General features: G+C 54.7%; 1 protein-coding gene across 3 annotated transcripts in view; it reads right to left on the reverse strand.

Moving 5' to 3' along the window:
* Positions 1-1,249: 1,249 nt before the first annotated feature.
* The window catches only part of LOC138774461 (cullin-9-like), an 88,934-nt gene continuing 73,371 nt past the window's right edge, over positions 1,250-16,812 (reverse strand). For all 3 annotated transcript variants that reach the window (XM_069955354.1, XM_069955352.1, XM_069955353.1), the window contains exons 26-30: positions 5,413-5,593; positions 5,197-5,342; positions 4,810-4,924; positions 3,140-3,336; positions 1,250-2,649 (exon numbers count right to left, since the gene is read on the reverse strand). In XM_069955354.1, the coding sequence (XP_069811455.1) occupies positions 2,335-2,649; positions 3,140-3,336; positions 4,810-4,924; positions 5,197-5,342; positions 5,413-5,593 (954 nt within the window). In that variant the 3' untranslated portion in view covers positions 1,250-2,334. The remainder of the gene's footprint in view (positions 2,650-3,139; positions 3,337-4,809; positions 4,925-5,196; positions 5,343-5,412; positions 5,594-16,812) is intronic.

Here is a 16,812-nt window from a genome sequence, read left to right on the forward strand (position 1 = left end):
GCGCAGCGTGTAGCGGTAATATGTACCGGAGGCGCAGCGTGTAGCGGTTCTATGTACCGGAGGCGCAGCGTGTAGCGGTAATATGTCCCTGAGGCGCAGCGTGTAGCGGTAATATGTACCGGAGGTGCAGCGTGTAGCGGTTCTATGTACCGGAGGCGCAGCGTGTAGCGGTTCTATGTACCGGTGACGCAGCGTGTAGCGGTAATATGTCCCTGAGGCGCAGCGTGTAGCGGTAATATGTCCCTGAGGCGCAGCGTGTAGCAGTAATATGTACCGGAGGCGCAGCGTGTAGCGGTTATATGTACCGGAGGTGCAGCGTGTAGCGGTTATATGTACTGGAGGCACAGCGTGTAGCGGTAATATGTCCCTGAGCAGCAGCATGTATCGGTAATATGTCCCTGAGGCGCAGCGTGTAGCGGTTATATGTACCGGAGGTGCAGCGTGTAGCGGTATTATGTCCCTGAGGCGCAGCGTGTAGCGGTAATATGTCCCTGAGGCGCAGCATGTAGCGGTAATATTTACCGGAGGCGCAGCGTGTAGCGGTAATATGTCCCTGAGGCGCAGCGTGTAGCGGTAATATGTCCCTGAGGCGCAGCATGTAGCGGTAATATTTACCGGAGGCGCAGCGTGTAGCGGTAATATGTCCCTGAGGCGCAGCTTGTAGCGGTAATATGTCCCTGAGGCGCAGCGTGTAGCGGTAATATGTCCCTGAGGTGCATCTTGTAGCGGTAATATGTCCCTGAGGCGCAGCATGTAGAGGTAATATGTCCCTGAGGCGCAGCATGTAGAGGTAATATGTCCCTGAGGCGCAGCGTGTAGAGGTAATATGTCCCTGAGGCGCAGCATGTAGAGGTAATATGTCCCTGAGGCGCAGCGTGTAGCGGTAATATGTCCCTGAGGCGCAGCATGTAGCGGTAATATTTACCGGAGGCGCAGCGTGTAGCGGTAATATGTCCCTGAGGCGCAGCTTGTAGCGGTAATATGTCCCTGAGGCGCAGCATGTAGCGGTAATATGTCCCTGAGGCGCAGTAGTAGTGTAGTAGTAATATATCCGTAATGTGTAAAACAGCAGAACACAGTGTTGGGGAACAACACACAGTCACTAGAGGGAGGGGCACGGTCACCAGCAGGGGAAGGGGCGGGATCACCGGCAGAGGAAGAGGTGGGGTAAAATTTGCAAAAGTCAACTTCCAGGTTGCTTTGCCTTCCACAGGTGTAGCTAATATGGGAATCTGGTGGTCAACAGTGAGAGATTTAAAAAATATATATTTATTTTTTAGTATTTTTTGAATTAGCAAAAAACATATATACATAAAAATCTGAAAGAAATGAGGCGAGGAATTCAATTGAGACATCCATCTGCTACGCCCAGGGTGGGAAATACAATATGGAAGCAGACAAAGCTTCCCACCACAATGACCGGTTTGGCGGTGTAGGTAAGGGAGCACTCCGCAGGTATGTGGCAGTCACACACTCCTCTAATAAAGCTATCATGGCCTCCCTTCTCCGAGATCTCTGCCCCTCATTACTGTCTACACTCCCAGTGGGTGAAGCCCCTAAAGCCCAAACAACCCGGCAGACAAGAGGTCAGAAGCTGCCCTGGCCCTACTGACGGAGCATTCACCGCTCCGCGGTCCAGCAGGATGCAGGGTCATCCAAAGAGGGCACCAGTCTGTTGCCCCTTCTACCTCAGCTGCTTGAGCCGTCTGCTGGAGCTGCCCATTCTAGTTGCGTCTACCACCACCCATCTGCTGGAGCGGCCCGTTCTAGTTGCGTCTACCGCCACCCGTCTGCTGGAGCCGCCCATTCTAGGAGCGTCTCTCGCCACCCGTCTACTGGAGCTGCCCATTCTAGTTGCGTCTACCGCCACCCGTCTACTGGAGCTGCCCATTCTAGTTGCATCTACCGCCACCCGTCTGCTAGAGCTGCTCGTTTTGTTGCGTCTACTGCCACCCGTCTGCTGGAGCTGCCCATTCTAGGAGCGTCTCTCGCCACCCGTCTGCTGGAGCTGCCTGTTCTAGTTGCGTCTACCGCCACCCGTCTGCTGGAGCTGCCTGTTCTAGTTGTGTCTACCGCCACCCGTCTGCTGGAGCTGCCTGTTCTAGTTGCGTCTACCGCCACCCGTCTGCTGGAGCTGCCCGTTTTGTTGTGTCTACCGCCACCTGTCTGCTGGAGTGGCCCGTTCTAGGGGCGTCTCTCGCCACCCGTCTGCTGGAGCGGCCCGTTCTAGGGGCGTCTCTCGCCACCCGTCTGCTGGAGCGACCCGTTCTAGGGGCGTCTCTCGCCACCCGTCTGCTGGAGCGGCCCGTTCTACTTGCTAGACCCGTCTTCCGCTCAGGATTTCTCTATCGACCTGAATGTGCTGAAGGTAGGCCGCTGCTCCGAGACTGCTGCAATATTCCAGACTACTTTCCGTACACTGCAGAATTCTGACACTTGAGGAGGAACAGGGGACAGATGATGTGATGTCAGGGGGCAAAATAACACAGAGCAGGGGGGCTCCACCTTATAGCACAGGGTGAATGGATTATTTGCCTTCCTATAGATAACACCGGTATCTAGAAGCTGCAATATACAGGACTGCACGATGGGGGCGCCACAGCCCTCAGGGGGAATGGGGGGTGACTCCCTCTGGAAACCATCAAGAACCTGAAATAAAAGATCACAATAAATTGTTGTCAAGGAGGATTAGTAAGAAGGACCCTCAGTCTGTATCCTCCTTTCTGTGGTTATCTGCCCCCCCCCCCAGTCTGTATTCTCCTCTGTGACCTCCACCCCCCAGTCTCTATCCTCCTCTGTGTGGTGACCAGCCCCCCAGTCTGTATCCTCCTCTGTGACCTCCTCCCCCCCAGTCTGTGTCCTCCTCCATGCGGTGACCTCCTCCCCCCAGTCTGTATCCTCCTCTCTGACCTCCTCCCCCCCAGTCTGTATCCTCCTCTGTGACCTCCACCCCCCAGTCTGTATCCTCCTCCATGTGGTTATCTGCCCCCCCCAGTCTGTATCCTCCTCTGTGACCTCCTCCACCCCAGTCTGTATCCTCCATGTGGTGACCTCCTCCCCCCCAGTCTGTATCCTCCGTGTGGTGACCTCCTCCCAGTCTGTACCAGGCCTGTCTGGTTACCATTATCCGCACACCTACCCTGAACAGCAGCCTGTCCATAAGGATCTGTCGCTCTTCCCTCATAATACGCTCCACCAGACGCAGGATAGACTCTCTCCTCTTTTCATATGTACAGATCATTTCCTCGGAAATCCTTCTGTTCTGTCTGGTGGAGAAATCCAGAACCATCTGTGACCCATTGTTCTGCAGGTCGACTTCATTCACGTAAAGATGTCCTGAAATAAGGGCCAGACACCGATACATGGAGTGAACAAGAAGATGCAATGCTACAAAAGTCAATGAAAACCTGAAAGTGACCAACGTACATCAATTCTGAGAGCCACAACTCCTCGAACTGGGCCACAGCACAATACAGCTCAAACCGGACCGGGCCACAATACAGCTCAAACCGGCCCGAACCACAATACAGCTCAAACCGGCCCGAACCACAATACAGCTCAAACCGGCCCGAACCACAATACAGCCCAAACTGGGCCGGGCCACAATACAGCCCAAACTGGGCGGGACCACAATACAGCTCAAACCGGCCCGAACCACAATACAGCTCAAACCGGCCCGAACCACAATACAGCTCAAACCGGGCCGGGCCACAATACAGCCCAAACTGGGCCGGGCCACAGTACAGCTCAAACCGGCCCGAACCACAATACAGCTCAAACCGGCCCGAACCACAATACAGTTCAAACTGGGCCGGACCACAATACAGTCCAAACTGGGCCGGGCCACAATACAGTCCAAACTGGGCCGTACCACAATACAGTCCAAACTTGGCTGGACCACAGTACAGCTCAAACCGGGCCAGGCCACAGTACAATACAGCCCAAACCGGGCCAGACTACAATACAGCCCAAACGGGGCCGGGCCACAATACAGCCCAAACCGGGCTAAACCACAATACAGCCCAAAACCGGGCCAGACTACAATACAGCCCAAACCGGGCCACAGTACAATACAGCCCAAACCGGGCCAGACTACAATACAGCCGAAACTGGTCCGGACCACAATACAGCCCAAACCGGGCCAGACTACAATACAGCCGAAACTGGGCCAGGCCACAATACAGCCGAAACTGGTCCGGACCACAATACAGTCCAAACTGGGCCGGGCCACAATACAGCTGAAACTGGGCCGGGCCACAATACAGTCGAAACTGGGCCGGACCACAATACAGTCCAAACTGGGCCAGGCCACAATACAGCCGAAACTGGGTCGGGCCACAATACAGCCGAAACTGGGCCGGACCACAATACAGTCCAAACTGGGCCGGGCCACAATACAGCCCAAACCGGGCCGGACCACAATACAGCCCAAACCGGGCCGGACCACAATACAGCCCAAGCTGGGCTGGACCATAGCACAGCCTAAACTGGGCCAGACCACAATACAGCCCCCAAACTGGGCCGGACCACAATACAGCCCAAACTGGGCCGGACCACAATACAGCCCAAACTGGGCCGGGCCACAATACAGCCCAAACTGGGGGCACAAACACCATCAGCAGTGTAACATGGCCCCCATGAGTGACTGCGCATGGACAAAAAACACAACCAGATGGCAGAAATGAGAGTTGAGAGAACCAGAGCTGTCAGCTCCCCAGGACGGTTTCCTACCAATTATTACTAACATGTTATTTGCCACTAAAGGCAAACCAAGGAAAGGTTCCTCCAGTGTGATCTCCGGATTCTCACCTGTGCTTCCATGATGGGAGAGGATTCCAGTTCTGCCGGTGAGGGTGTCCAGTGAACTGACCAGGAAAGATCCAGATATCCCCGTCTGCTCTTCTATGTGCTCGATGGAGACTTCCTGCCCACAGAGAAAAAGATGAAGGACAGGACCTCACATATAGATGTCATAGGACCACATCTCACCTGGTGCTGGATCCACATCTCACCTGGTGCTGGATCCACATCTCACCTGGTGCTGGATCCACATCTCACCTGGTGCTGGATCCACATCTCACCTGGTGCTGGATCCACATCTCACCTGGTGCTGGATCCACATCTCACCTGGTGCTGGATCCACATCTCACCTGGTGCTGGATCCACATCTCACCTGGTGCTGGATCCACATCTCACCTGGTGCTGGTTGAAGAGCAGTAAGATGAACATCTGCAGGGTGGAGACTCGGAGCGTCAGGTCTCCATACTGGACCTCAGCGTTCCCCAACCACGTCCACTGCAGCCGGCGAGACTGAGTGTGGTGTGAGCCCAGAGCGGCCTGACCTGAGGAGAAAACCCGGGACGTCAGTACACACACACACCCACCTATGGGGGAGCGGGGGGCCAGCCTTACTCTTTGTATAGAAGTCAGTGAAATGCTGCAGGGGAGAACTGAGGGTTTCTGGGAAATACTTGGAGGGATCGTCCAGATAGCAGAGAGAGGCTATAGCCCAGCATCGCGGAGAGAGCACCGAGATCTGCACCTCAGCATCATCCACCCCCTCATCCTGGAGCACCGAGCTCTCCTCCATCACCTGGAGACACAAGACACAATGAGGACACAGACCCCCGGTGTCACAGAGGAGACCCCCCCCCCCCCCAGTGTCACAGAGGAGACCCCCCCCCCAGTGTCACAGAGGAGACCCCCCCCCCCCCCCCGGTGTCACAGAGGAGACCCCCCCCAGTGTCACAGAGGAGACCCCCCCCCCCCCCGGTGTCACAGAGGAGACCCCCCCCCCCCGGTGTCACAAAGGAGACCCCCCCCCCCCCGGTGTCACAGAGGAGACCTCCCCAATCACAGATCACAGAGGAGACCCCCCAATCACAGATCACAGAGGAGACCCCCCCCCCCAGTGTCACAGAGGAGACCCGCCACCCCCGGTGTCACAGAGGAGACCCCCCCCCCCCCAATCACAGAGGAGACCCCCCCCCCCACCCCCGGTGTCACAGAGGAGACCTCCCCCAATCACAGAGGAGACCCACCCCCGGTGTCACAGAGGAGACCCCCAATCACAGAGGAGACCCCCCTGGTCACAGAGGAGACCTCCCCAATCACAGAGGAGACCCCCGTCAGAGGAGACCCCCCCGTCACAGACTTCCCCCCAATCACAGAGGAGACCCCCCCCCCCCCCCCCAATGTCACAGAGGAGACCCCCCCCCCCGGTGTCACAGAGGAGACCTCCCCCAATCACAGAGGAGACCCCCCCCCCGGTGTCACAGAGGAGACCTCCCCCAATCACAGAGGAGACCCCCCCCCCAATGTCACAGAGGAGACCCCCCCCCCCCCCCGGTGTCACAGAGGAGACCCCCCTCCCCCGGTGTCACAGAGGAGACCCCCCACCCCCAATGTCACAGAGGAGACCCCCCCCCCCCCGGTGTCACAGAGGAGACCCCCCTCCCCCGGTGTCACAGAGGAGACCCCCCCCATCACAGAGGAGACCCCCCCCAAATCACAGAGGAGACACCCCCCCCAAATCACAGAGGAGACCTTCCCCGATCACAGGGGAGACCCCCGGATCACAGAGGAGACCCCCCTGGTCACAGAGGAGACCCCCAATCACAGAGGAGACCCCCAATCACAGAGGAGGCCCCCGTCACAGAGGAAACCTCCCCAATCACAGAGGAGACCTCCGTCACAGAGGAGTTCCCCCCCCCCCGTCACAGACTTCCGATCACAGAGGAGACCCCCCACCCCGGTGTCACAGAGGAGACCCCCCACCCCCGGTGTCACAGAGGAGACCCCCGATCACAGAGGAGACCCCCGATCACAGAGAAGACCCTTGGATCACAGACCCCCATCACAGAGGAGACCTCCCCCAATCACAGAGGAGACCCCCCCCCCCCCCCCGATCACAGGGGAGACCTCCCCCAATCACAGGGGTCTCCCGGTCACAGAGGACACCCCCAATTACAGAGTAGACCCCCGAATCACAGATGAGACCTCCCCAATCACTGAGGAGACCCCCTCCCAATCACAGAGGAGACCTCCCCAATCACAGAGGAGACCCCCCCAATCACAGAGGAGACCTCCCCAATCACAGAGGAGACCCCCCCCAATCACAGAGGAGACCTCCCCAATCACAGAGGAGGCCCCCTCCCAATCACAGATGAGACCTCCCCAATCACTGAGGAGACCCCCCCCCCAATCACAGAGGAGACCTCCCCAATCACAGAGGAGACCCCCTCCCAATCACAGATGAGACCTCCCCAATCACAGAGGAGACCCCCCCCCCCAATCACAGAGGAGACCTCCCCAATCACAGAGGAGACCCCCCCCCCCAATCACAGAGGAGACCTCCCCAATCACAGAGGAGACCCCCCCCCAATCACAGAGGAGACCTCCCCAATCACAGAGGAGACCCCCCCCCCAATCACAGAGGAGACCCCCCCCCCCAATCACAGAGGAGACCCTCGTCACAGGGCACAGCTGTGGAGGTGTGATCACCATTTTGCAGCACTGATTTCTCCTCCATAACCTTGAGACACAATGAGGACACACCTTATCACCATCATCTCCTCCTCACTATCATCTTCTCCTCTTCACCATCTTTTTCTCCTCCTCCTCCTCCTCCTCACCATCATCTCCTCCTCCTCACCATCCTCTCCTCCTCCTCACCATCCTCTCCTCCTCCTCCTCATCTCCTCCTTCTCACCATCATCTCCTCCTCCTTCTCCTCACCATCTTGCTCCTCTTCATCATTATCTCCTCTTCACCATCCTCCTCCTCACCATCATCTCCTCCTCTTCGCCATCATCTTCTCCCCACAATCATCCTCCTCCTCCTCCTCTTTACCATGCCCCTCCTCCTAACCATCCTTTTCTGTCTCCTCACCATTATGCTCATGTAACCTTGTTTTTCACCTTATGTAAGTGAACAATATTTTGGATCACTCTGTCAGACTTGATATGTTATGGGAAGCAGCAAGCAGAATTTGGCCAGTCTTGTTGACAACATCCCAGTAAGATAAGTAATTTAGTAGAGATGTGGGAACCCATCTGTAACTGGCTACTTTTAATGACGCAGATAAAAAAAACTTAGCCTGACACAGCATGGCAGTGAGGACACAGGGAACCATTAAAAGTGAGGTAGCAGGTGAGCCTCCCAAAAATTATGCCTGACACAGCATGGCGGAAGAAGACTTGGCTGTTGGATGAGAATTGAAGGAGGAGGAAGAGGAGGAGGAAGAGAGGAAATACCAAGAATCTTCATGTTGAGCTGCTTTCCCCAGGTGGACAGTTGAATTCAGGTGAAATCCAGGCTTTGTTTATTTTTATAAACGCCAGCCTGTCAGTTGACAGGCGGGTGTGCTTATCAGTGATGATGGCACCAGCTGCACTGAAGACCCGCTCTGATAACACGCTAGCGGCAGGGCAGCCCAGCACCTCCAAAGCGTAAAGCGCCAGTTTGGGCCACGTATCCAGCTTTATAACCTAGTAGTTTTATGTAGCAGAGTGATCGGGAAGGACATTGGTATGGTCAGCAAGGTACTCCCTCACCATCTTTCTGAAGGCCTCCCCCCTACTCTGTCTAGACTGGGGACGGTTGACATAGTCTTGCTGGGGTGCCATGAAACTGTCAAAGGCCTTGGAGAGTGTTCCCCTGCCCCTTGACAAGCTGCCTGCTCCACCGCTCCTCTCCCCCGCTCTTTGGCCCACAGTAGGGATGGTCCAAACCTGGTTCGGGTCGGTTTCGTACAAACCCGAACCCTCGGAAATGATTCCTGCTGTCTGCCCGCTCTGTGGAGAGGGTGGATATAGCGGGAGGACCGCCTGGAAAACTGGGATACAGCCATAACCATAGGCTGTATCCCAGTTTTCCAGGCGGTCCTCCCGCTGTATCCACCCTCTCCACAGAGTGGGCAGACAGCGGGAATCTGATGCAGAGCGTTTGGGTTCATACGAACCCGAACCTCGGCAGATTCGGACCATCCCTAGCCCACAGAACTACGTCCTCTGGCGCTAGTGGTGTCAGATGGGCAGTACATTTTCAGCTTCTGCACCAGGGCCTGTTGATATTGATTCCCTCTCATACTGCGTTCCTCGGCAGTAATGAGAGTGGAAAAGTTCTGTTTGTACCGAGGGTCCAGGAGGGTGAACACCCAGTAATCTGTGTTGTCAAAAAAATATTTAACCTGAGGGTCACGGGAAAGATTGGCTAACATAAAGTCAGCCGTGTGTGCCAGGGTCCCAACACGCAAGAACTCCCTCTCCTCACTAGCCTCAATTTCCTCCTCCTCCTCCTCATCCTCCACCAATTCCTCCTCTTCAGGCCATACACGCTCAACAACTAAGGATCGAGCATGGGTAACCTCTTCAGTGGCGGCAGCAGTCTGCTCCTCTTCTTCATCCTCCTCATCATCCTCTACTCGGTGGTGAGAAACTGACGTCAGGGTGGTCTGGCTATCTAGCGGTGGATGTTCTTCACCCGTCTCCTGAGATGAAGGCAAAGTGTCAGACTTCAAGCTGAGCAGGGAGGTTTGAAGCAGACACAGCAGCGGGATGGTGAGGCTGATGATGGCGGCATCGCCGCTGACCATCTGTGTTGACTCCTCAAAGGGGCCCAGTACCTGACAGATAGCAGACATCAACTCCTCATTGTAGATTTGAGGTAGCTGACTGACCTGACTACCGCTTTAAACCGAGGTTGACATCTGGCATTCCACAATGGCTCTGCGTTGCTGGGAAACCCTGGCTACCATCTGGAAGGTGGAATTCCACCTCGTGGGCACGTCGCACAGCAGTCGGTGAGCCGGCAGTTGCAAGCGCCTTTTCACTGCCCTAAGGGTGGCAGCATCCGTGGTTGACTTGCGGAAATGCGCACAGATGCGCCGCACCTTGGTGAGCAAGTCAGCCAAATTGGGGTAGGTCTTAAGAAACCGCTGCACCACTAGGTTGAACACGTGGGCCAGGCATGGTACATGTGTGAGGCTGCCGAGTTGCAGAGCCACCACCAGGTTCCGCCCGTTGTCACACACAACCATGCCTGGTTCTGCCGTGCGAGCCAAAGATCTGTCTGCGCCGTGATGTCCTGCAACAGCTCCTGGGCCGTGTGCCTCTTGTCGCCTAAGCTCAGCAGTTTCAACACCGCCTGTTGGCGCTTACCCACCGCACTGCTGATGATACGAGATGGAGGCGACGTGCTCGTGGAGGGTAATAGAGAGGAGGAGGAAGAAGAGGAGGAGAAAGAGGTATACAAATCATGAGAGACCGCAACCGAGGTAGGCCCCGCAATCCTTGGTGTGGGCACCACATGAGCAGAACCAGGGTCAGACTCTGTCCCAGCCTCCACCAAGTTGACCAAATGTGCCGTCAGGAAGATATAGTGTCCCTGCCCGCCAGCACTTGTCCACGTGTCCTTGGTTAGGTGAACCTTGTCGCTGACCGCGTTGGTCAGGGCACGGATGATGTTATCCGACACGTGCTGGTGTAGGGCTGGGACGGCACACCATGAAAAGTAGTGGCTGCTGGGGACAGAGTACCGAGGGACAGCCACCGCCATGAGGTTCCTAATAGCCTCTGTCTCTACCAGCCGATAGGGCAGCATCTCCAAGCTCAGCAGTTTGCCTATGTGCACATTTAGGGCTTGTGCATGCAGGTGAGTGGCCGTGTATTTGTGCTTCCATCTGCTGCAGGAACAGTTGCTGCAGGGATAGTAGAACGCTGCGCTTGGACACCTTGCTGGAGGGTGTGGAGCATAGTGGAGGTGAAGGGGTGCGTGTAGGGCGGGAGGCGCTCGTGCCTGGGGCCTGGGCGGGGGGACTGACAGAGCCAGCACCTGACACAAGGGAAGGAGCAGGGGTGCGACTGGCAGTCACTGAACGGCCTTGGTTCCACTGAGTGGGGTGTTTAGCACTCATGTGCCTGCGCATGCTGGTAGTGGTTTGGCTGGTAGTGGTGGCTCCCCTGCTGATCCTGGCGTGGCACACAATGCACACTACAGTCCGTCGGTCATCTGCACTTTCTTCCTCCAGACTTGGGAACATCTAGGCCTGGCCACGGGAGTTTGACTCTGTGAAACAGTTGCTGATCTACTCACTGTGCCCCTGCTTCTCCCTCTGCCCACCCCTCTTCCTCTTCCAACCGGTCCTGTGGGTGATCTTGCCTCCCCCTCAGAAGCACGGTCTTCACTAGGCTTATCCACCCAGCTCGGGTCAGTCACCTCGTCCTCATCCACCAGCTCCTCACTCTCCTCCTCACTCTGAGTTACATCCATGACAACAACCTCACTGTCTGACAACCGGGTCTCATCGTCATCATCAGACACCTCTTCCAACCCTACTTGCAAGTCCCCACTCTCATCACCCACTGACTGCCTGAGCTGCATAGTTTGGGCATCAGGACAGATCGACTGCTCCAGTTGCTCTGACTCAGGGAAGGGTCCAGAGAAGAGTTCCTGGGAGCCTGGTGGTGGTGGTGGATGGAGGGGCCAGGCTGTGGGGAAGGAGGCGGAGCTAATGGAGCAAGGGTTCCTCTCCCTTGGGTAGCGTGGGCGGACTGCTGGGAAGACTGGGTGGTGGATAAGTTACTGGACACATTATCCGCTATCCACGTCATCACCTGTTCACACTGCTGCGGTTTCAATATCGGTCTACCATGAGACCCTGTGAGTTGGGCAAAGAAGCTAGGGAGTGGACGTCTGCGGTGCCACTGCTCCCTCCTCAACGGGTGCTGCTGTGTCACCCTGCCCTGAACCACGGCCACTGCCTGCTGCATCGCTTGGAACCCCACGCCCTCGACCCTTACCCCTGGGGTTCACCATTTTATGGACACTGCACAGTCAAGACTGAGATAGCTGCACTACAGATCACAGCAAGCCAAGAAAATATATTACTCAGACTACTTTTGGAGGTAGTTGTATATAGTCTGTGGCTAAGTGCAGCTATATAGTGTATGCCACCCTCCTACACAGGACAATGAGCCATGAGGTTGGATATGGCTGCACTAAAAAATAAAGCAACCCCGATGACTGGCTGCAGATGAGAAAATATACTGGTCACACTAGTTTTTGGGAGTTGTCGTATATAGTCTGTGTGTAAGTGGTGGTAGATGGTGTATATTACACAGGACAATGAGCAGTGAGGTTCTATGCAGGTGTATTCAGCAGTGGATTATAATAGGGGCGTCAAAAAGACTTATCCTGTCAGTGGTGTACTGTCTCCGGGCTACACTTCCGCCATGATTTGCAAAAATCACAGTTTTTTTTGTGGCAATTTTGCACAAATCAGGACATCATGACATTATCTGTCCTGTACTATGAACGCCAGACTAGTGCTGCCATAGTTACAGTGGGGTGGGGCGCCCAGGCTAGTGCTGCCATAGTTACAGTGGGGTGGGGGGGCCCAGACTAGTGCTGCCATAGTTACAGTGGGGTAGGGGGGCCCAGACTAGTGCTGCCATAGTTACAGTGGGGTGGGGGGGCCCAGGCTAGTGCTGCCATAGTTACAGTGGGGTGGGGGGCCCAGGCTAGTGCTGCCATAGTTACAGTGGGGTGGGGCGCCCAGGCTAGTGGTGCCATAGTTACAGTGGGGTGGGGGGGCCCAGACTAGTGCTGCCATAGTTACAGTGGGGTAGGGGGGCCCAGACTAGTGCTGCCATAGTTACAGTGGGGTGGGGGGGCCCAGGCTAGTGCTGCCATAGTTACAGTGGGGTGGGGGGCCCAGGCTAGTGCTGCCATAGTTACAGTGGGGTGGGGCGCCCAGGCTAGTGCTGCCATAGTTACAGTGGGGTGGGGGGGCCCAGGCTAATGCTGCCATAGTTACAGTGGGGTGGGGGGCCCAGGCTAGTGCTGCCATAGTTACAGTGGGGTGGGGGGCCCAGGATAGTGCTGCCATAGTTACAGTGGGGTGGGGGGCCCAGGCTAGTGCTGCCATAGTTACAGTGGGGTGGGGGGGCCCAGGCTAGTGCTGCCATAGTTACAGTGGGGTGGGGGGCCCAGGCTAGTGCTGCCATAGTTACAGTGGGGTGGGGGGCCCAGGATAGTGCTGCCATAGTTACAGTGGGGTGGGGGGCCCAGGCTAGTGCTGCCATAATTACAGTGGGGTGGGGGGCCCAGGCTAGTGCTGCCATAGTTACAGTGGGGTGAGGGGCCCAGGCTAGTGCTGCCATAGTTACAGGGGGGTGGGGGGGCCCAGGCTAGTGCTGCCATAGTTACAGTGGGGTGGGGCCCAGGCTAGTGCTGCCATAGTTACAGTGGGGTGGGGGGCCCAGGCTAGTGCTGCCATAGTTATAGTGGGGTGGGGGGGCCCAGGCTAGTGCTGCCATAGTTACAGTGGGGTGGGGCCCAGGCTAGTGCTGCCATAGTTACAGTGGGGTGGGGGGCCCAGGCTAGTGCCGCCATAGTTACAGTGGGGTGGGGGGCCCAGGCTAGTGCTGCCATAGTTACAGTGGGGTGGGGGGGCCCAGGCTAGTGCTGCCATAGTTACAGTGGGGTGGGGGGCCCAGGCTAGTGCTGCCATAGTTACAGTGGGGTGGGGGGGGGCCCCGGCTAGTGCTGCCATAGTTACAGTGGGGTGGGGGGCCCAGGCTAGTGCCGCCATAGTTACAGTGGGGTGGGGGGCCCAGGCTAGTGCTGCCATAGTTACAGTGGGGTGGGGGGGGGCCCAGGCTAGTGCTGCCATAGTTACAGTGGGGTGGGGGGCCCAGGCTAGTGCTGCCATAGTTACAGTGGGGTGGGGGGGGGGGCCAGGCTAGTGCTGCCATAGTTAAAGTGGGGTGGGGGGCCCAGGCTAGTGCTGCCATAGTTGCAGTGGGGTGGGGGGCCCAGGCTAGTGCTGCCATAGTTACAGTGGGGTGGGGGGGCCCAGGCTTGGTGAACAGCCCGGGGCCTATGGTAAAGTTAATCCGCCCCTGGGTGTACTACAAATCACAACAATACAATGTACAGCAGCACCACCAGCCACAAAATAATATAATAGTACTGAGCACTTCTTAGGGGTCTGTATGTAACACCTAATGTCCCCTTTCTGCCAGCAGCCGATCACCATAGTGTAGAGCTAAGATCATGGCAGGTGCACTGCAAGTCCCAGACAGCAGTCTGGAGTAATATATATACTGTATATAGTATCACTGCCTACAGGAACGCTTCTTGAGGAATTCTCGTGGATAAACTCAGCGGAATTCCATTGGCTGTACGCGCGCACGGCCCTGCACCTTTCCGCCGGCTCCATAGACACCATTCTATGGGCCGGCTGATTCCGCTGAAAGAATTTACATGTCCACATGTCAGCCGGCACATAGAATGGTGTCTATGGAGCCGGCGGAAAGGTGCAGGGCCGTGCGCGCGTACAGCCGGCGGAATTCCGCTGAGTTTATCCGCGAGAATTCCTCAGTGTGAACCAACCCTAACGCTCTCCCTGATCTCTCACAGCATGCGTCTGAAGCCAGCACTGCCCCCGCCCAGTTTTATATGGCAGGGTCATGTGATCTGGCCAACCAATCGCTGCTATCGACATGTATGGGTCCCACGTCATCGCAGGATGTACCAAAGAGTCTCCTGCATGTTTATTGGCTGAGAAATAGCGCCCAAACTTACAGGAAACGGAAGATGCCATATTCTCGAGTATCGTGAGATGCTCGTCCGAGTAACGAGAACCATCGAGTACCCTAATACTCCATCGAGTACCCTAATACTCCATCAAGTACCCTAATACTCCATCGAGTACCCTAATACTCCATCAAGTACCCTAATACTCCATCGAGTACCAAGCTCGGACCAGCACGTCCGCTCATCACTAGTAATAAAGGAAAGACAAGCTTTCTCCTCTTTTCAGATCCATTCCTGGCTTTGGCTTAAAAACAAGACAATCTGTTGGTGTAATAGGGCCCTTAGTGTCATGGTACCCATAGTGCTTTGGGGCTTCTGTCACCTTCAGCAGAAATGTTATCAGTTACCATGGATCTCTCCGGGACCTCTCCGCAGCCATCTCAGGGATCACCCCTCCATCTTCCTCCCCCACTCGACGTCTTTGATAGTAGACAAAAGCCTTTGGGATTTCGGGAACTTTAACCCTCCAATGGGTGAGAATGTAGTTTTAGTTTAGAATAGCCCCAGGGGCGTAACTAGAAATGGCTGGGCCCCATAGCAAACTTCTGATTGCCCCCCCATTCGCTATAGATAGATATAGTATTAGAGGGAGTATTACAGCACCAGTATATAAGGAGCAATAATTATTACCATACATATCACCATCACACTGACCAAATCCTGTATACCAAGACCAATAACTAACATACTACACACACACTACTAACATACTAATGCCGCCACATACCGACTAATACCACCACATACTAATACCCCCACATACTAATACCGCCACATACTAATACAGCCACATACTAATACCGCCACATACTGATACCACCACATACTGATACCACCACATACTAATACCGCCACATACTAATACTGCCACATACTTACTGCCACATACTAATACCACCACATACTAATACCCCCACATACTAATACCGCCACATACCGACTAATACCGCCACATACTAATACCGCCACATACCAACTAATACCACCACATATCGACTAATACCCCACATACTAATACCGCCACATACCGACTAATACCACCACATACTAATACCGCCACATACCGACTAATACCACCACATACTAATACCGCCACATACCGACTAATACCACCACATACTAATACCGCCACATACTAATACCGCCACATACTAATACAGCCACATACTGATACCACCACATACTAATACCGCCAATAACTAACATACTACACACACACTACTAACATACTAATATCACCAAATACTAATAAAACCACATACCAACTAATACCACCACATACCGACTAATACCCCCACATATTAATACCGCCACATACCGACTAATACCCCCACATATTAATACCGCCACATACCGACTAATACCACCACATACTAATACCGCCACATACCGACTAATACCACCACATACTAATACCGCCACATACCGACTAATACCACCACATACTAATACCGCCACATACTAATACAGCCACATACTAATACCACCACATACTAATACCGCCACATACCGACTAATACCGCCACATACTAATACCGCCACATACCAACTAATACCACCACATATCGACTAATACCCCACATACTAATACCGCCACATACTAATACAGCCACATACTAATACCACCACATACTAATACCGCCACATACCGACTAATACCGCCACATACTAATACCGCCACATACCAACTAATACCACCACATATCGACTAATACCCCACATACTAATACCGCCACATACCGACTAATACCACCACATACTAATACCACCACATACCGACTAATACCACCACATACTAATACCGCCACATACTGATACCACCACATACTGATACCGCCACATACTGATACCCCCACATACTGATACCACCACATACTAATACCACCACATACTAATACCACCACATACTAATACCCCCACATACTGATACCACCACATACTAATACCACCACATACTAATACCACCACATACTAATACCGCCACATACCAACTAATACCGCCACATACTAATACCGTCACATACCAACTAATACCACCACATACCAACTAATACCCCACATACCGACTAATACCACCACATACTAATACCGCCACATACTAATACCACCACATACTGATACCGCCACATACTTACTGCCACATACTAATACCACCACATACTAATACCCCCACATACTAATACCGCCACATACCAACTAATACCACCACAT

Source organism: Dendropsophus ebraccatus, chromosome 15, assembly GCF_027789765.1.
Source record: "Dendropsophus ebraccatus isolate aDenEbr1 chromosome 15, aDenEbr1.pat, whole genome shotgun sequence".
Taxonomy (NCBI): domain Eukaryota; kingdom Metazoa; phylum Chordata; class Amphibia; order Anura; family Hylidae; genus Dendropsophus; species Dendropsophus ebraccatus.